General features: G+C 45.7%; 1 protein-coding gene across 2 annotated transcripts in view; it reads left to right on the top strand.

Moving 5' to 3' along the window:
• Positions 1-21,264, top strand: part of RIN3 (Ras and Rab interactor 3) — a 71,316-nt gene that overhangs the window by 33,651 nt on the left and 16,401 nt on the right. For both annotated transcript variants that reach the window (XM_082318298.1, XM_082318299.1), the window contains exons 4-7: positions 8,522-8,594; positions 11,629-11,720; positions 16,322-17,809; positions 20,299-20,607. In XM_082318298.1, coding sequence (XP_082174424.1) covers positions 8,522-8,594; positions 11,629-11,720; positions 16,322-17,809; positions 20,299-20,607 — 1,962 coding nt within the window. The remainder of the gene's footprint in view (positions 1-8,521; positions 8,595-11,628; positions 11,721-16,321; positions 17,810-20,298; positions 20,608-21,264) is intronic.

Here is a 21,264-nt window from a genome sequence, read left to right as displayed (position 1 = left end):
AAAAGCTGAATATGTAGTTAGCCTTAAGCTTCAAATTTTAAGCAGTTTAATTGCATATAAGAAGACCTCTGGGCATGCAGACTGTTATCCTGTTTTCCTGTAGTAAATGACTCCTGTTCAGTGTGGTAGACACCTTGCTGTTAAGGAGAGTAGACTGATGAATGTTATCTTTTAAAGTGGTTCCTGTTGCTGCCAATGGTGTGTCTGTGCGGCAGCTCTGAAGATGTAGAGCTACCCTAGTTATCTTCAGATTAGCCTCGCTCAGACACAGATAACAATCTGCCTGCATCACTCAGGGCTCAGCATGGGCTAATTTCCCCTGTTTATGTGTGTTTCTCATTAGCGAGAAAAGTCTACTGTCACCTACGCAGCTTCTTGGCATGAGAAACCGTTGAACAAGTCCACCCCATGGCGTGGGAGAACGGGGCAGCTCTGCCCAGCCCTGGCCTCCAGCTCAAGGAGTGCCGTTCTGCTCTTGCTTTCTGCTGGATCTCATCTGCCTCCACAGGCAATGCAAGGCCAAAGGCCACCTCTGCGTGGGCTGTTATAAGGACACAGGAGACATTATCATTGTCTGGTCTACCGCCTGTGGTTTGATTGGAGATAGAGACTGAATGATTTCTAGTCCCCTAAGGATGTCTAACCTAGACATCTTCCCAAGGTTAGCCCGCCTGGCAAGGACGAGTTCTCCATTATCCCCATCGTTATTAACCCTGAAAATTGAGTTGGTGTCTAGGAGTTCCCACTCAGGAGACTACTCTGAAGTAGGAGCCCAGAGTCTTGGTTTGGCAAGAACAGCGACCGAGGGCTTGGGGGATATTGTAAAACATGGTATGAGGACACAGTTTATAACCTGTTGTGCAAGTTCATAATTTCTCTTCTAAATGCAGGCGTGCACAAGGAAAGCAGAAAGTCTCACCAAGACCCGCTTGTTTGAGCCGAGTTCCATGTTGCTCTGACGCACTGCTTATTTTAAAGCATAGAACGCTTTTAAAATATAAAACACTTTTAAAACATAAGACACTTGTGCAGCTGCTTTTTCAAGATGTAACACTGCCAGGTTTCTGTGTGGTTTACAAGTTGTTTTGGAAACATTCTAGTTGCTTATAACGGGTGGGTTTTTTTTCTTCTTTTTATAAACTTACATCCTGAAGAGTTATCTCTCCTCTTTCCATGCAAACATTTTCATTTTTACTTTAGGCTTTAAATCGATAGGATTGTAGGAAAAGCCTGTTAGGAAGAAGCCCTCAGGGTCTTGTTAGCTTTGTTAATCCTCACTTTGGCTTTTTTTTGCCTTATTTTTCACTCACAAGAGGCATAATGCAAAATCTGTGTGTAATCAGAGCTAGAGACTATGCATGCTATTCTAGGATAATATTGTCTTACCCTACTCTGCTTAGTACCTTGAACATAACCCAAAAAGCTTACTGGTTTTAAAACAGCTGCTCTAAATCAGTACCCAGAATACCAGTGCCCTTGTCTCAGTGGCTAAAATGGAACAAATTATAATTTTTGCCCTTGGACAGTGTTTGCTATCTGAAGATCTTAAAGAGCTTAATAAACAAGAGTTTAGACTTGTAAATGAGGTAAATAAAATACTGCTTGAAGTAAAATGAGGGCACTAAGGGCCTCATACTTTGACCTTTGAGTAGGATCCTCAAAGTCAGTGAGGGTGCAATCTATCCCACTCAGAAGAGTGGGTATCAGAAGACTCTTCCACCAGGTTGGCAACTAGGTGGGATCGCAGCTCTCAGAGGCAGAAGTATCATTTTTTCCTTTTATTGTGCACCCTATCGACCTCTGCCATTTCAGGGTGGGTTAGTCCCTTTCATCACTCACCTTTGGAAAGTGTGGTCTTTCTTCCTGGAAGTCTCTCACGCAGAATGTGGTTCGGGGTACCAGATGGCTTCCCTTAAAATGCTCAGAAAACTTCCTTTTTCTATATGCTTAACCTCAACTCTATGGTATTTCATGATGTATCTCAGAGCCAGACATAAACTTTTCTCCAAAGTGAATGGAAAAAAAAGGTTCTTAATAAAATACATCTGTATGATAACATATATTTTTCACATAAGGATTGATTCTCATGATTATCTATACGACCTGGAAATTGTTGCTAAGAACTAAACCCCCAAAATTTCAAATCATAGCGTCCTTTCCTGTTACATGAAGCATAGGGGAGACCCTTTATATATCTGAAAGCTTTGTTTACTTCACAAAGTGTTAATAAAGAAATTTGCCTTCTGATAGCAACTGGCAAGTATCTGTATTCAGTTTGTCTTGTCAGCCGTAGCCCTGAGCCCTGGCAGTTTGAATCACCATGCTGGGCAGCATGAATCGTGTACTGCCGTTGTAACGTAGGGGTGGATGCTGAATTACCTGTGAAAATGAGACTTCTCCAGCAGTGATCCCACAGTGCTCAACTGCTTACAGCAGGGGCCACACCAATCGACTGTGTCACCCTGCTCCCCTTGGTGTCCTTGGGAGCCCTCTCAGTCCTCAACATTTCCAAAAGGCCACGTTTTCCCTGCTGTGTGAGAGCAAGAAAACAGACCCTGCTTGGCTACATCTAAAACTCCAGCTAAACGTCGTGTTGCCATCTGGTCCTGGGAAGAAGTCCTGGATTTCCCCAGCCTCTGGCTGAAGAAACAGTGCAAACCAAGTATGGAGTTTCCACAGACTTTAACGTGTTTATTCGAGCTCTGAAAAGGAGATGCAGGGTGAGGATCTGACAAAGAGGGCGAGTGCTTTGAAAGCAAACAGCCATTCGCCAGTGTGCTCTGCTCTTAACCCCTGAAATGGCTGGCGGCGCCCATGGGCCTGCCGGGACTGTTCACATGGATACCGGTAAGGAAAGCACTGAGGAGCTGTGACACTTTTCTTTTAGCTGGGTTAGCTGTGCTTGAAGTACCCTTGAGAGCCACTCTCTCAACCCCTGCTGAAACACTAATTGCAGTAAGGAGGAAACAGAGCAGCGAAATGACTGTAACACATTTCTGCTCAAGCACTCTGCAGCAGAGGCAACAAGACCAGGCAGCAGCAGGATTTTATGCTGAACTAAAGGCATAACATCTAAGTGGACACCAAGGTGCTGCCCATCTGCTTGGGTGAATGTGGACGAGCCAAAGTATAGGGGAGCAGCCAAGACCCCTATGGCTGTTAGATGTGAGGTCCTTTTTCTTAGCACCAGGATATTCACATGGTGCACAGGGAAACAGTCAGCTCTACCGAGTGTCCTCTCCACTCAACCCCAGCCTGAGAAGAGTGCAAAAGCGTGTGGTTTGCGTCTTCTTTAACAACATTAAGTTCATTCTGCACAATGCAATTATATTTTGTGAAAAATACAGTTTAAAAATAGATTTCTCTTACACTCTAGATGCAGGCTCATTAACACTTTATCACTTTCATAATTCATTAGTTTCAATTTCCCAGGAACTGCCACCAGCAGTGATTTTTTTTTCATCATGTCCAGAAAGATTAAACTCTGTAGGAAAGCATAAAATTGAAATCCTGTGAGAAAGCTTGAGTTGGATGCACAACAGGAGACTCTGGAAGCAGTCCAAACCAGGGAAGTTTCTGCCCTTCCTTGATGAGGGGAAAAAAAAGAAACAACTGACAGTTTCATGAAAGAATCTCTAGGAAAGACAAGAAAGACAAAACAGACCTGGATCGCCCAAGACAGCCTAGAACTGTGCAACCAGAAAGGAAGCTGCAGCTTAGACATCAGATGGAAGAAGGAGAGGCAGCAGATTACAGAAGAAATAAAAAGGCCTTGAGAAGAGAAAACAGATAAACAATGACAGTGTTTTACGAGAAGATAGCACTTGAAGGTCATACAGACCATCCAGAAAGTAAGTCGTCAAAAAGTAATACAACACTGTCAGGGACAGATACTAGGAACTTTCAAACAGAGCTGTTGCAGAAAGACACTGTAAACACGCAAGGACTTCTAACAAGGTGATCTAAATTTCCCTCTATCCAGCTAAAGCTCTTTCTCTCAATACCACCACCAGCCTACTGCATGAATAAGGGCCAGAAGGAGATTTGCACGTGCTCAGGCAACTGAAGCAATAACCTGAAGGAATTACATCACACTCTCACGCATCTCCATAAAGCACAGCAGGTACGACCAGCGCAGTGTATCGTGACAAACACCACAGCCTCAGCACCGGGGTTATAGTAGTCACTGCAGTCCTCTATTACAGTACCCAGGGCTCATTCCCCAGGGGCAGAAACTAACTGCTGACCTGGCCCGTGCAACAGCTAGGAACATCGGCATCTGGAAGTAGGAAAGTTGGTAACCTCTGCCTTGGGGTGATCCCATCTTCATAGAGAGTAAAGGGCTGAGGGTAGCAGAACAGCAGCAAAGCTGGCCAGTGCTGCTTACTGCAAAAGTCAGTGCAAGCAAGGTCATGGCCACTGTGGTATCAAGCCAGAGACTTAGATCAAAGGAGGGAAACACCAATGAGAGGTCTGGTTAGGAGGCTGTGGAGTTATAATCTTAAATCTTAAAACAGAAGGAGACAAGTGGAATCACTCCCATGATAACAAATCTCACAGTTTGCCAGAATCTGGAAAGATAAGAGCATCTCAAGCACATCCAAGCAGGACTTCTGAGGATGGTTGTGTTCTCAGTAGTCCTCTGTCAACACAACTGCTGCAGAATAAGGAATTCATATCTTTGAATTCAGATGTCTCTGAAGGATTACACAGATGCCAAAAACAGTGAATAGGACTAACAGTGCCATTAGAGACGAAGAAGCTGAAGTAATTGGGTCCCGTGAGCTTATGTAAGCAGTAAGAGGATGGAAATTGGGGTGGTTTGTCCACGTGACCAGAACAACAGGACTAGCAAACACAAGTCTGTGGGGAAAAATCAAAGAAGAAAGGAAGGCAGAATGCCCAGTGACAGTGTGACTCAGAAACATCGGCATCTGGATGGAGAAATGATGGGGAGATCTAAAGAGTAAAGGAAACATGAAGACAGATTCCAGTCAGTGCCTAAAGACAACACTCCTCAGAGCATGTTGGTGTAGTAAAGGGAAAGATGAGACAATCACAAATATTTATAGCAGTTCATAACCTGGCCATGTCCTATTCACTTATTGAGTTGCACAAAGGACACAAAAAAGAGTATGGTCAACAGTGAACCATTAATTCATGTTACTAATGCTTCCATCACCCATAAAAAAGTTTTCAATTCATTCTGATATCTTTGTTTCAGACTGCTCAAAATTGCCCATTGATCTACACATTTCCCCTTTTATTTTCTGAAGGTGATTTTTTTTCTATGGGCTTCTAAATATCAGGTAAAACTCAATGTGTTGTGGCAATATGTTTGGCTCACAGAACCCATCCTAGTTTTTCTGTTGCTTTTGATCATATTCTTAACATCCTGCCACTGTCCTGGTGAGACGTAGAGATTTTCTTGCTCTTCAGGTGCCCTGGGTGTAGTTTTATGAGCTCCAGAAAGTGGAATTTAGTCTCTGCAGTTCTCAGCAGGATTACAGCAGTCTGGCAGAAAAGTGTCTACTTGTAGCTTTTGCAAAAGTCACGAGTTCCTATAAATGGCAACATCATGATCCCTCCCTGAGCAGCATTGCTCATGCCAGTGAAATGTCCCCAGCTACCCACAGCACATCCACAGCCAGAGAAAAGCACCTCTTCCTGACTGTCTTCTCAGAGCAGGGTGCCTGGAGGGCAGTAATGGCACTGGGGCAGAGATACGTTGTCCCCAGCAGTCAGCAGAGCCTTTAGCTGTACAAGCTTGCTATTTTCTGCATCTTTCCAAGAATCAAAAACATGCAGCAGGACCCACTTAATGGTCTCCACAAGCAAATGACAACCATTCCCACAAGTGATGTTCCTATACCGAACCCATCATTTGCCACCCGACAGCAAAGCAGCCAGGAAGCACTGCTTATCAGCGATGCCTGCTGGCAGTCAGCAGGTGTCAAGATAAAAACAGGTTAAAGAAAAAGTGTTACAGCTTTTCCCAAGGAAGACCTTCTGCACAGGAGATTGCAAGGCTTTCCCCATGGGTGCCGTGCTGGGAGCGGGTCCCAGTGGCCGCGGTAGCCCTGCGCAGGCTGCTGGACACTGTCACTGTTCCGAATAAATTTTGGGCAGAGTATTGGTCCTGATGGTGCTAGTGCCTTGAGTAATGAATGACCCATCTAAAGCAGTGTTTTTCTATTCTTATTTGTTTTCAGGCCACCCAAAAATGTCCCAGCAGAGCTGTGGGTCTCTCTATGATGAATTCCAGCCTGCTGACAGATAAACTTGATTTTGTTACCTTCTATGGCCTCTCAGAGCAGACCAGGAACAGTCCAGTTTCTATACACCACCTGCTGAAAACTCCTGTCCTTAAGCTCCAGCAGCTTTTGTACCTAGACTGCTTTAGCTATATAATTCCTGGTGATTTGTGGGGTTTTATGCTATTTATCTATATATGGGAGGAAGAGTAGCTGTACGGTGACAAGGCACTTCTGTGTGGATACTCCTGACACTGAGGGGCTCGAATTAATATTCTTTTGTCTAAAATTCAAGCTCCCAAGTGGCAGAGCTTCCTGGCACAGAAACAATCATTAGTCCCAATCCAAGCGATCTGCTCATGTCTGTAAACATGTACAGGTGCAGCCTGCTCTCCTACGTACACCTGCAGCTCGGGAGGCCAAAGTGAACATGTGGTTCTTAACAGAAAAAAAGTCTTTAAAACCGTCATCCACACAAAGGGCTTTATTTAATTGCTGGAGATATGAGTGAGTTCAGACTCTTGGCTTTTGGTTAATTCTCTGGAACAGCACTGGGTTTTGTCTTTATTTTTGTTTCCTGTGTCAGAGCTGTGAAGCAGATGGATTTCAAACTATAGAAATTGTTCATGGTAGATGTTTAATGAAAATCCCTGACTGAAACATGATTCTTACTAAGGAAAAAGAAAAAACTTGCTGAATATTTATTTTTGCAGTTGCGGGAGAAAAGTGAGGGAAAGAAAGTGTTTTGCTCGAAGTATGTTTTAAACTCCACGTTGCAGTCTGGTATCATGTGCACACGGAGACTGATCTGTTCATGCTGATCCAACACAAATTGATGTTAGGAATGACTTCTGAGAATTACATGGCCTTTACCTCTTTAAAAAATGCCTACATTGGTGTATTCAGCCCAAAATAGCAACCTGCAGGGCCTGGGCTAGGGCAAAGGGAGAAGTAAAAGGAGGAGATGCCTTGTTTGGGGAATGAACTCTGAAGCTGAGTAAGAGACAAGCTTGAGCATTTCCTTCCAGTGGGATTCTCTGCTGGCTGGAGAACGAGAGCTGGGGGAGAGGAGAGCCAGACGGATGCGTCCCTCCTGCAGGTGCTGGAGGCCCTGCTCCGTAGGGGAACTAATAACCAGGCAGGCAGGGCAGGGAGCTGGAGATGTTTCACAGGGCCGTGAATCATGGCAGACCGAGGAAGCTGAATGATGATAGCTGAGCTTCGTGTCCACAGCTCTGAGCTGTGGCCTAGAAAACAGCGAAGGAAGATGCAGAGCAGCTGTGGGCACCACTGTGTGGGTTTGAGCTGGTGCTGCTCCCGGAGGACTCCTGGCGTGCTCCTGCGGCAGGAACGGTGCAGCTCTGGGGCTCCAGTTCTCCACCACCAGTAAGCAGGTATTTTTGAGAAACCACCAGAGATTTCCTTAAACTTATCAGTCTCTGTGATGGTGTGTTGTGTACATAGGGGCATAGACAATTTATGAGACTATAAAGCAGAAGCAAAGATGGAGGCCTCTGTCCTGCAGATCCACCTCTTTCTCTCTGCCTTGGGTTATCGGTCAATGAGAAATTTTCTCCACCAGCCAGTGAATTTTTTCTAGCTTAGCAGCCAAAAGCTCTATAATAACATGTGAGCTTTGGGCTACACAATGCCATAGCATGCTGTTATAAAGGAGGTCATCTTGAAGAACTCTGCAATGTGGTGTAGATTGTATTTTGCCACTTAAAGGAAAGTGCTGTCACTGTATAACACAATGGGAGGGAGAAGACAGGGTTGATACAAATAGGCTGTGCTCACACTGCCTGCATGACCCAGGTCAGAGCCCACACACATAGTGACGAAATAGTAATTTCTATTTTTTTTTACTTCAAAGCACTTTGTCCATCCAGACCAAACCAGATTCCAGCATGGAGAGTCACAAGGTCAGCCCCATATGTATTGCGGATCTGCACGTCCTTAGAGATAGATGGGCTTGTAATGAACCCTTTGGCTGTGACCTGGGGTTTTTTTCTTCCCATTGTTTCTATTACTGTCACAATGCTCTCATGTCTTGAGCTAACCATTCAGAAAGCCTGCCTGAGACATTTCTTCTCTAGTGTTTCCTTGAAGAATCTCATTGCGTTTGGCCATCTGAAGCCAGTTCTTTATGCTTCTTCATATTAGTCCATGCAAATACTGGACAATCACAGAATACAAGGTGTGTGAGCCAAACCCACCATACAGCTCAAAGAAAACGGTTGCTGACTGTCTTTTTTGTTTTTCATCAGTTCTGTACCTGGAAGGATCTGTCCTTGTATTTGAGGACGTCTTCAAACTGGTTGCCTTCTACTGCGTCAGTAGGTGAGTTGGATTCATTGCTTCCATGGAGGGGTTGCTTCGCTCTCTCCTCTGGACTGCCTTGCCCCAGTATCCAGTCACAGCACAGCCCCAGCTGTTTCCTCCGGTTTCCTCTAACCTGCCAGACCAGGAGGTGTTTCAGATGCTAGTACCTACGATGGGGCCAGATCACCTAGTTTCTAGCCAGGCACACCATAACCACAGCTGCCCCTGAAGCTGGAAGCTTTGTCTGAGGAAGGTCCGTAGGGCTGCAACCACAAAGGACCGAGGCACAGGACTGGGGCTAGCAGGGCAGGGAGCAAAAAGGTTCCTGGATTAACCATCTCTTATTAAAAGCAGCTTTAAGCATCCACACACACCTAGCAGCAACTTGGCAAACCTGCTAGCTGACTGTTGCCTGTGGGAGACTCAGAGCACTTAGTCACCTACGGGGAATCTGTCAAGGAGAGCAGTCCTGAAACAATTATTTCTGTTCTTTAGCCGAAATTTAAAAATAAAATAAGGTGATAAAGAACAGACCTTGGTTGTTTGCTCAGCACAGAGATACCAACCATAGTGGGCACAGAGATGGGAAAGACCTGTAAGGTCATTAGAGCAAGGTTTGATCAGCAGTTGATGAGTCCCTCTGTGTAATTAAACCTGTGCGTCTGCAGTCTCCTCTAATTTGCGTTTGTGCTAAGCACACTGCAGTGATGATACCTCCACAACCTACTTACCCCATTCCTGCTGCAGCAGGCCTGGTTTTGAGTTGGGTATAAACTTTTGACCTCCCCTGTATAAACTTAGATGACTCTTAAAGTAGTTACTTCCATTTAAGAGCGGAAAGCAGATTCAGGATATGTTTACAAGGCAGTCGTGTTAGTGACTTGGTTAGGTCACGTAGTAGGAACAGTCTATCTATGGTATGATACAGCGTGCTGCAGCTTACCCAGCCAGTAACACTCGCACTATTTTGGGGGCTGCTTCTGCAGCCAGCTGAGTTCAACGCTGCTGGGCCAGGACTCCTACCCACACGCAAGGGACAGTGGTCTGTCTCACCCCCATCAATGAAAAGACATTTAGCCATCTAGATGTGTATAGACCCTATAGAATGGGCATGAATTAACCCCTGGCCACATGTAAAGATTTCTGTCTTACCAAAGGAACAAAAAGAGCCCAAATGCAAACAAGAATTGGGCATTTCTAGTCAAATGGCTGATGGGAGGGAAAATCTGCTCGCTTCTGCTTTCCTGCAGAAAGGATCATGGCTTAAGAAAGAGTCCCAGAAAGAAAGAAAACCTTTTCTGTTAGTTCCTGTTATAGATGTTACTTCTGAGTGCCAAATACACATTCAGGTGGTTCATGTGATTTCTCAGGTCGCTGTCAAAAGACAAGGTAAATAGGGAATAATTTTCTGAGAGAAGCAGGTAATAAAAAGGCTCTTTGGCACTGACCTACCATTTGCTGGCACTTGTAGGATCTCCCTTGTAGGCCTGTTCTCAGGGCTGTAGTAAATAGTCATCTATAAATAGCTGGGAACAGCTTATCAATCAGGTCTGACAGGCTCTTCTCAAAAGTAAGTTTGGCCTGGCTAGATTGCCTTAGATCACAAAAATAACACCTGTAGGTAACAGGTGACTCAGTGGCTTCTCTGCAAGCTGCTGCCCCATGAATAAAACCAGATTTTTTTCTATTAGGGTAATGTCTTCATGTTTCCTGATTTTCAGATGTATTTTTCTACCAAAAAAAAAAAAAAACAAAACCAAACCAACCAGAGGGGAACTACTCATGCATATAACAAAAACAAAGAAAGCAGAAGGTCCATGGACCCTCTTCCTCTTTTAAACCTGATATCTGCCATGAAAAAAAATAATCGTGGGATCACATCAGTTTACGTCAAACAATGTGACAACAGAGTGCTCAGTGGTGCACAGAGAACCCATGAAATACACAGTACATCAGTAAGATATATATCTGTTAATAAGCATAAAAATAGCCCCCCTGCATTCGTCTGCCAACAGTTCGGTCCGCCCCAGGTCTGCAGTGACATGCGTTTTTGGGGCGTGCATTTGTGTAGCAGAGATCACCTACTCACAAGGGCAGCTTTTTCTAAAATAATTTCCTGCAGCTTGCAGAACATTTTGTTAAATTTTTAATGTGTAAAATGACCCTGAACCATTCCTTGCTACATTTTAGGGACTATTATTGCTGGCTTTTCTAGTCCTTGTTAGAATGGGAATTGAGGTAGGAACAGGTTTAGCGAATTGTCATTGGGCAAGAGGCAAACCCGAACAGTTCACTACCAGCCCAAGAGCCCTGTTAAATTATTTGAGACTTAGAGTGTGTTTCAGTGAAACCCAACTACCATCCTCTGAGAAAGTGCATCTTCTTTTCAGTAAAAATACAGCATCTTTCAAGAAACCAAGCAGTCAGAAGTCTGAGAGCAGAGAGTGGAGGGATATATGTGTTTTCTCAGTGTCATGCAGCACTTCATTGTTGTTGGTCGCTTCACCCAGGGGCTTCCCTTCCCCAGGGGGGGTCTTCCTTCCCTGACCCCACTGTGTCTTGCCATGTCCCCATGCCTTACACTTACACTGATTTTTAAAAGAGGAAGCAGGGTGGGGAGAGGTAAAGAGAAAGAAAAAGAACTGCAAATCCCCTCCACACCAGAAAGGATATCTTTTCTAATTACAGTAATTACCATTTGCAACACCTCACTTTTCATGGGAAGGTATTTCAACCCTTGTGGCCTCCCCTGAGGTGAGAGGCATTCCTGCTGTTTTCGGAGGAGGAAGCCAAGGTGCAGTGATTAAGCCGGCATCACCACATGAAGCATCACCACGGGAGCTGGTGATCTCTTGTGAAATCAGAGCAACCCAGGGCGGCACAATGTCCATGATGCCTTACTGGCTGTGAGATCTTCCTTTGACAACATCCAGGATGTTGCGGAACAGGGCTGAAATTGTGAACCAGTTCAATCACTAAAAGCAAGGGTAAAATCTGGAGTTCCTGTGGGGTTTATTCTTTTGTTGATATTTCACTGTGTTTCATTTTACAGAGATTTGCTGCCCTTCACCCTGAAGCTGCCACAAGCAATATTAGAAGCCAGTAGCTTTCAAGACCTTGAAATTATCTCTAGTCTGGGGATAGGTAAGTAAGTCCCTCAAAGCAGCCAGGGTTTCACTCTGACTTGTGAGAACCGTGGTGCCTCGCACAGACATACTGCAACTGGTGGATAGATGAACTGTTTATTGTCTACAGGATAGCTGAAGAGGCCTGAATGCAAGCGAGAAGGTGTTTCTGATCTTTATGTTTATAGAAACACACTGAAAAAAAGGCCACTCGCCCCTTTGGACAGAAGCCAGGGCTTTCAACAACTGAAGCGCAGCACAGCCTCTCAGCATAGCTTACACACTTTGGAAGTAGTTGGTATATCTGAGGTATATGAAACGAGGAAAACACCTTTGCAATTTCCCCTTCTGATGTGTGGGGGCAATGCTGATGGAAGTGTGATATTTTTTAATTTTGATATTTCTGCTTCCTCTTGCAGGATTTCTAGTTGGCAGAGAAATGTGTAGTGTCCCAGCATGTTCTCTCGCCTCACACTAATCAGATACAAAAAGGAATGTTATTTTTAGTGACAGCACCAAATGAGCAAATTTTAGATCAGATGTATAAAGTTACAGAGTTGGGAAATGCAGTTCTGTTAACTAAGGAGGTCTCCTTCCTATTCCTTCCCATTTAACACACTCCACTTGAGACAGCTATTACAGTTAGCCACTCTCATGCTACTTTGCTTTTCAGTTTTCCCTCAGCTGTTGAAACCAGCCAAACAGTGGCAAAAGCTGAAGAGTTAGCTCACTTAGAGATACTCACTAGAGCACCCTGGGGCTTTGGGGATCTATTTTTGGATCTTCTGCATTATACCTCCCAGAAGGCATGGGCAAACCCCACTGGTTTCAGTTCAGGCGGCTTTGTTGAATTTGACCATCGGATTTGCCTCTAACACTTTCAGCATCCTCTATTTTGAATATTTTCCAATTTGTCAAAGCATCTTTGCGTATGGGTGTCCAGCCAGCACTTATTGCTTAAAGAAAGCTCCTTTGCAACTTCAGATAGCAAGTTGTAAACTTATTAATTTTATTGTAACAAGTGTAAACATTTGGATTAAAATATGAGAAGTGTATATCATGATTCCTCAACCCTCTGTCTAATTTGAGACAGCAGAGGAGAACCTGACTCAGGCAACAGTCTCCAGCAGCTTCTGAAAGGAAGGCTTAACTAAAGCACAAGCACCAAAGCAATGTTGGTTGTAGTCTTCTTCCTTCTCTCCTGTACACTGGTGGTCATGAAAGTGGTGATGCTTGGAGGTTTGCTTGCCACAGTACATTGCATGCCAGGAAAGTTTCTGACAACAGAAGAAAACCTGCTGTTGTGTAAAGGTTTCCTGGGAAATGATGCTAGCTGCTTGGAGTGCCGTGCTGTCTCAGTAAAGTCAAACAGGCTGAAGTACTGAGTGATGCTGTTTACTGCTTCCTGGAACAAAGTTTCATGGGTCCTAATGGGTACACAAACAATAAGTGCTGCCGGAAGTGGCACTCCCAAAGGAAAGCTAGCATTGTTTGAAATTCTCATATGTTGCTTTTTATTTATTTATTTATTTATTTATTTATTTATTTTATTTATTTATATATCAAAGTGATATGTTTTTTGAGGGGGTAGAAGTAAGATATCTACCCACCAGATGGATTGTTCCACAGAGGATCTGGCTGTTATGTGTATTGTCAAAGAGGATGTACTGCAGGCGCTCTAGTCTTGACCTCGCTGCTAGAGAAGGCATTCTAGCAGGAGAATTAGCGTGATTGCACTGCACAAAGAGCACATACCATCACAGACATGCCAGAGTCTCAAAGAGGAGCTGCTTAATTATCCCTCCCAGAGTGTAAGCTAAGGGAAGACCCAGGACAGCAATGGAAGATGATCAAACTGCTTTTCCTGCTGTATGAGACAGCATGGCTGGGCTGGGAAACACCCTCTCTGAAGCAGCTGTGTCACCCTTGGTAAGACCACCTCATCTGGTCCTTCACAGTCTGAGTGGAGCGTTGCATTTTCATCATAGTGTCTTATCCTGACCACTGCTGAGAAAAATAACCAACTTCCCTTTTGTAGATTGGTTTACTCACCATTTCCTCAGCCCATGAGACTCCACAGCATTATATTCTGACTTAGAAAAGCAACTTCCACTGTCTTGCATTTGCTAACACCCAGTAGAGTTGGAGCGTTTAAAAGAAATCATAGCCCAGATAGTCTTAGACATGAGGGGGTTGGCAGTGTGATGCTATTATGTGCAGTTGCCTCTGCACGTCTATTCCCGAATTTGGTTGTCAAGAGTGCTGCTGTTCCTGGCAACACTTTAATTTGAAGTTTCTTTGTTCTCCTCCGTCTCATGGTAGGAAATCAGAGAATAAAGCTGTTCTAACCTCAGCCTCCCTGAGAAAACATGGTGACATGCTTATGAAGTCGAAGTAGCCATGGACACTAGCCTAGGTGGCGAGAGGCTAAACCAGCAATTTTATCCTTATGGGAATGGACAGTCTTTTAGTTCACCTGAGCATGGCTTACTCTGTGCCTATGTTATAGCAAGGCTTGGTTAGAGGGAGCGGAGGGGCAGCGAGGCGTCAGCCTGCCCGTCCTGCCCTGCCTGCAGCACTTGCACCGGCTGGAGGGAAGGGGACAGTCCCTGTCCCTGGGGCAGCTGGCTGTGCCCCAGGGGACCACATCACTGGCAGAGGGAGGCAAGGCCAGCAGCGGGCTCAGGGCACCATGGGGGAAAGGCAGAGCCCTGCAGAGGACAGGTCATGGCGGCAGCAGAGAGAAGATGGCTTTGGCAGCAACGGTGTGGAGCTGGCTGCAAGGAGGAAGCTGTCAAAAGTCATGGCTGCACTGGGGAGCAAAACGGGAAGAAGTGGCCTGTCTTTGGGGATGCAGTGAGCAAGGGAGAGATTTTATCAGAATGTGTTTCACTCCCAAGTTCTGTGTTGGCTTTAGTTGAAGAGTTTCTTTGCTCAGTTTTGAGTTCTGCTATGACCTTTCTGACTAGAAGTCCCTTTGAGCTTTTCTGGGGTGCTGATTTTTAGGAAGAGGCACAGGCAGACCTTGCCCAGAGCTCTGGCCAGTTCAGCCCTGTGCCCCCTTCCCTGTGATGGGCTGGGGTCTACACTGGTGCAGCCGACAGGAGAACAGGGCCCTGGCAAGGCAGAGCTGAAGGCACTGTCCTGAGAGCTGTACTGCGTGCTCAGCACTGAGGGGCATCCCACACGTGTGCAGCCCTATCCGTCCCCTCTTGGGCCCGGCACATGATGTTTTTGCAGCGAGACAGGCTTGACACCAGGCAGGGCAGGGTTCAGGTGCTGTGTGGCAGCCCCGTTTGCATCCCCTGTAAGTCCACTCAAAAGAATGTGCCATCAGCGTCAGCTCTGTGTCCAGGGACCAAGCATGCTGAAATAGTTATTTAGTTATCTGCATCCTTGTGTTTCCAGAATTTCCCATCTTTCCCTTGTCCCTAAATCTGTGGGCACCTATACAGTCCTCACCCAGTGAATACCCTCAGAGGTTTATACCCTTTTCCTTGGTCAGAACACATGGGGTTTGCAGGATCCTGTTTCCTGATGCTTGCAGTAGTGGACCCTGGATTAGCAGCTCTGAGTGATTAAAAGCAATCAGACTGGTAAGGCAAGCAGGTTTGAAAACTCACTTCTGGGGGAAGGGAAAAAGGTTAAATGTGATGATACTGAATCTTTTAAAAAAATGTACAAATGCTTTGTAAGTTTTTAAAACAAGTTATTCAAAGACAAATTCTGTAAGCAGTTTGTGATATATAGAAATGACTACTTGCATCTGAAACACCATCTTCCTCCTCCAGTCACAGTTGATGGCACTGAAGTACTTAACTATTCTTTAGTCCTTCAGTATACAACCTTCCTGTGTACACAGTCTTTTGCACCATCTTTCCTCTCTTACACCTGCAGGCAGGCAGTCTCGAGGCAAGGCGCAAAACAGAGAGTGGGCACGGCTATGGATAATTGTCATCCAGAGCTATAGAGGTTAATGGTAATTTTAATCTGTGAAAGGTATTTAAAATCATATGTTTCCAGACTGGTTGTACTGCAAAGCAGGATCAGAACTCTGTGTAGAACAGGCTCTGCCACATGAGCTTGCTGCACAGTAGAGTCATCTTCATTTGATGTCTCTTGTGCTCCTGGTGCACATTGGATCCAGGCTGTATATCTCAGCCCTTCACCTTCCCATGGTCAGCAAGAAGGAGACAGAACTCGCCTGGGGTCTTCACAACCTCACCTCAGGTATCCACAGCTATTTGCATCTGGAGGGCAGTGATCACTGAACAAGCCATAGACCCCTTTTCACAATCATTCATATTTGTTACTTGTACCTTCCTGCTCATGCTGCACAGGCTGAACAGCATTAACAGTTTTCACTAGATGAGTGTCCGAAAATTGGCCAGAAAGAGGTTTCTGATGAAGCTTCTGAGCTTGTCCCCTGGTTTGAAGCATCTCACACACATAAAGCAGGCAACCCTTTCTTCACACTGTTTTGTGCAGAGGTGTGAAAGCTTGTGTACCGTTTCTTTTAACAAAGAGTAGGACTTCTACATACTGTTAGCAGCTAAAATTCTCTCAGAGCATTTTTTCATTCTTCTTTTCTTTCTTTCTTTTTTTTTTTTTTTTTGACAGATTTCTGGAATTCCTCCTTAAACCACAGAGGAAGAGGAGAGAAGTTATCCCACCCTACAAAAGACTCTGCTTTCAGCACTGCCCAGGCAGACGATTTAAGATCTACCCAGTGTTTTGCAAGTAGCACAAACCACTGCTCATGTGAAATTGAGCTGTCAATAGGAAATGACAGGCTGTGGTTCGTGAATCCTATTTTTATAGAAGAGTGCAGTAATCCTTTTCCTCCAGATGTACCTCCTCCTAAAAGCCATGCTGTGAGCGCCGATCTCCCCCCTGACACCAGGCTCGCTGAAAGGAAGTCTCCCCGCCGCCCCCCTCCACCTCCACCTTCTCACACTCTCGTTCAGAAACCTTCTCTGAAGCTCCTGTGGGAACCCATGACTGCCTGTGAAGAAAACGAGCTGCTTCTTCAGCCACTAGGAAAGAGCATCAAGGAAATGAAAATTGAGGGCGGTGACAATAAAGAAGAAGAAAGGAAGCAGAGCTGCTCAGTCAACGAGCCCTCGGCAGTGAGCCCCAAGAAGGGCTGCCAGCCCTCTGTCCCTCCGCGGAGGCGGCTGTGTGAGAGGACCTCGGAGGAGAGCTCTGTGGGTAAGCCTGGAAGTTGTGAAACGCTGAAAGGGGAACGGACAGAAGAAAAACAAGACACAAGTACAGAGAGCAGAGATAAAAGTTCGCTGTGCAAAAAGGCTGTAGAAATGCCTGGGGAGGTTCCCGAAAGGGCTGTATCACAGTTTCAGGAGACAAAGCCCGAACCTGCAGAGAAGAAGAAGGACATGCCTGAGATACATGTCAATGCCATTGAGAAAGGAAAGTCACCTCCTATCCCACCGCCAAGACGGAAGAGGCTTTCCCAGGTACCGAGGATCCCCAGCTCCTGCCAGTTGAAGCAAAGAACAGTGGCAGAGACTGCCACGGCCACAGCGCAGGATTTGTGGAAGAGCAGCTCAGATACAGTGGCAGGTGGTGCCACTTGCACACACACCAAGACTGAACGGGGACATGTCTGCAAATCTGTCAACTCAGCTGAACTGAAAGGTTCGCACTCCTCCCTGGAGGGCCTGGGAGGCAGCACCATGGCTCAGGCGTCAGCATCCGAGCCAGACTCCTACTCTACCAGCAGCACAGAGGATGACCTGGAGGTGCTGAGTAGTTCATCCGGTAAAAAGACACGCTGCATGATCTTGGACAAGGCCAAGAACAGGCTGTCCTTTGTGAGCCTGTCCAATGTCTTCACAGTCTTTTTGTCTAGTGACAGGAAGCTGCAGAAGAAGATAGTGGAGCTGGCACAGGACAAGGTTTCGTACTTTGGCAACCTGGTGCAGGACTACAGAGTGTACAGTTTAGAGATGATGGCAAAGCAGAGCTCCAGCACAGAGATGCTACAAGAAATCCGGATGATGATGACACAGCTGAAGAGTTACTTAGTGCAGAGCACCGAGCTGAAATCTCTGATAGACCCAGCCTCCTACACCGAGGAACAGTTAGGTAGGTGACTGTGCTTTACTCATCCTCAGGGAGAATTTGGGAAGGTAAGGAGGAAGACAGGATTATGCAGACACAGGTTCTGGTTTACAGAATTATGAACCATCTCCTAAAATCTGAGGGGTGCAAATTGAAGTCTACTCTGTGGTTGCCAGCACTTGGAGGAGCAGCTCTAAAAACTGGGAGATCAATGAGGGGGGAAATCCCATTACAAATATTTTAAAGGGAAGAGTTTAACCAGAAGAGATGTGTGTGTGTGTGTGAGAGAGACATATATGTATGTATATATGCATATGCGTATACACACAAACAAATATGAGAGAGAGTGTGTGTGTGTGTGTATATGTGTATGCACAGGCACACACACACAGAGCTGTGTTCACTGGAAACACAAAAGGCCAAGTTCCCCCTCCACAGCTGTGTTCCCCATGGCCTTCCATGTCCACTGCCCCACACTCTGCAGTGGGGATGGAGAACTCCCTGCATTTGGCAGCCAGATCAGGCGTCAGTCACTGTCTCACAAGGAGGGACAAGACTACGATGATTTTGAGTGGCAGGCTGGAGGAATCACTTGATCCTGCTCTGTCCTCCTCAGAGCTCAGAGGTGCAGAAGAGCTGCCTGCTGCAAGACCACTGCTGGCTCCAAAATGCAGCATTCACCTCTCTGCCACAGACATACTTTGCCTTTGGGGAGGAAAAATAATATTTTTTGGCAGTTTAGGGGTGTTTTGTTGCTTCTCATTCAATATTCTGTGAGGGAGTAATGTCCTACTTCCCTCCTTGCTAAGAAATGGACTGGCCTGTTTAATGTACATTCGTGATGGAATATACAAAGAGCTGTACGATTTTTTATCCCAGTCAAAGCCATACAGCCAGAAAAAGCATGCATGCATGCACTCACATGTTCTTTTGACTTAAAACTTGTTTCTTGAGGACCTGAGAACCAATGCAGAGCTATTTATGAGATCACTAAGTTGGCTTAAAGCAAGCTGGGAGCTGGAAGACCCCCAACACAGAACATGGCCAACCACAGAAGTGGCCAGGGATTCCAGGGGATCCTGCAGCTCCAGGATTAGGTGGGACCCAGCTAAGTGGTGAGCCAGGACCCAGAGGCACTCTGCTGTCACTCTCAGCAGGCCCGGATGACTTCTTTCTCCCCCAGCAAAGGCTTCACATGATCCTGCAGTTTCCCAGCAGACCAGACCTGCTGCCTGCCCCCTGCCATAGCTAGGAAAGGGAAGCTACAGTTTCACTTCTCATGCACCTCATGTTAACACCTGCAGTTTTTGTCCCAATAACCCCTCTCTTCGAGGCAGAGGGGGTGTCAGCACAGAGAAGTCTGTCCTGAATCTTGTTTAGGGAAGGTGGAGAGGAGGCAGACAGAAGTGTTCTTATTCTGCTTGGTAGGGCTGCGTGCGTGCAAGGATCCCCCCGCCTTCACGCAGACACGCCTGGTTAGGTCTAGCCCTGTTCACTGGCAGTTCCTTAACAGGATGATATGGCCCAGTCAGCCTAGGGAGGACTGTCTTCTCCTGTGGAGGACAGGGATTCCTACCGTGGAAGATTTACTGTTTGAATTTGTCCTGCCTTAGGCTGACTGATTCTCTGGATTCTTTAAAATAGCTGCATTTTGTATACATAAATGTTACTGCCCTCTGTTTCTTTCCTCAGTGACTGAGCGGGTGAACTCTTTTGCCAGTGACCTTTTTGCCTCAGTGCAGGGGTGACAAGAGGATCCCTTGCAGTCCCTCTAGCTCTGCCTCTGGTTTCTAGGAATCAGACAACAGACTTTCTCACAGACTCTGATGGTTCCTTTTGTCTCCTGCTAAATATTAAGCCAACGCTCAACCCACACAGACTATTTCCTCATCCACGGGTGGCATAAGAGGTGACTTAAGTAACAGTAAGTTAGAGTCACTTGAGCAGTAAGGGTGAGAAACTTCTGACCAGATGTTGGTGTCTGCCTCTGAGTTGGTAGCTACAGCCCCTTTTCAGTCACTGCAGAGAAAGGGGCACTTTGAGGATGTAATTGATTTCGTCCCAAATTGAATATCTCAAACAGGTGAGAGGGAGATGTCAGAAGGGACATGAGATGAATCCCACCTGGGCATCTGTGAGGGCAGGGCTGTGAAAAGAAGCAGAGTTAGGTGAGGTTCCTCACCTCTTCCCGGAGCTGGCTTTCCTGCTGCCTGCCAGCGCCACGCTGGTCAGCCAGGAGGCAGGCAAAGACAGTAGGGGCTGCTGGTAGCAGGAGCTCTCCTACGGCTCCAGTGGCAGAGACCGTGCATTGATGTTCATCTCGAGCCTATCCAGGACTTCTGGAGGGTGTTGGTAGTGAAACATTTACTTTCTGGAATTTCTGTTCCCTGCTCACAGCTCTGCAGTAGTGCATGAATAACCAACCACATGCTTTCTTGGGAGTATTTACGTGCACCTGTACTACTGTGTTGATTATTTATCATGGACTTTTGTGTTCTCCCTTCTCTATGCAGAAGTGATTGCTGAGACAGCTTTGTACAAATGTGTCCTGAAACCTTTAAAAGAAGCCATTGATTCTTACTTAAAAGAAATCCACAACAAAGATGGATCTTTACAGCAGCTAAAAGAGAACCAACTTGTGATACAAAACACAACTACCACTGACCTAGGCGTCACGACCAGTGTGCCTGAAACCGTTGTGCTGGAAAAGATCCTTCACAAGTTCACAACCATGCACAAGGCTTACTCCCCAGAAAAGAAGATTGCCATCTTGCTGAAGTCCTGCAAACTCATCTATGACTCCATGGCTCAGGGAAATCCAGGTACAGCACTCCTACTGAAATGGTATCCCTCACTGGTCCTTCTCCATGTATCAAAGGAACAGGATTTATGATACAGTTGATGTGATAATATTCAGATTGGAGGTAACAGTGATTGTAGGTGTGTTTGGTATCAGCTGTCCACAGGTTGCGTTCAGAATGGGCCGGTTAGTGACTGTGAAGTTCTCTGCACTAATAACAGGTATAAGATGTTACCTGGTTAACTTTAAGCTCCATAACTCAAAAAAAACAGATGTCTGTAAGTGTGTGTTTTATGGGTCATGTCCTTTTTGCACAGGTCTTCACACAGCTCTCCATAAAGCCTCAGACCCCTGTCCCAGCTTGTAGCAGCTTAGTGGTAAATTCTAGGAGTGGGTCTTTGGGAAAGTCTCTTGATTTGGCCTTTACAAAGTTTTGCATAAATTGAAGAGGAGGCACAGAATGCTAGTACTGTTTGTTACTAATTCCTGATGCTCCAGTAAATTCCAGAAGCCACTACTACACTTCTTCCGTGTGAGGAATTATGTGCTCTAAGTATAAATATAACTTTAATCATAGAATTGTTAAGGTTGGAAAAGACCCTTAAGGTCATCGAGTCCAACCGTTAATCTAGCACTGCCAAGCCCACCACTAAACCATGTCCTCGAGCACCACGTCTAC

Source organism: Platalea leucorodia (genome assembly GCF_965183815.1).
Source record: "Platalea leucorodia genome assembly, chromosome: 7".
Classification (NCBI taxonomy): domain Eukaryota; kingdom Metazoa; phylum Chordata; class Aves; order Pelecaniformes; family Threskiornithidae; genus Platalea; species Platalea leucorodia.
This window is presented reverse-complemented; position numbering and strand designations above follow the sequence as displayed.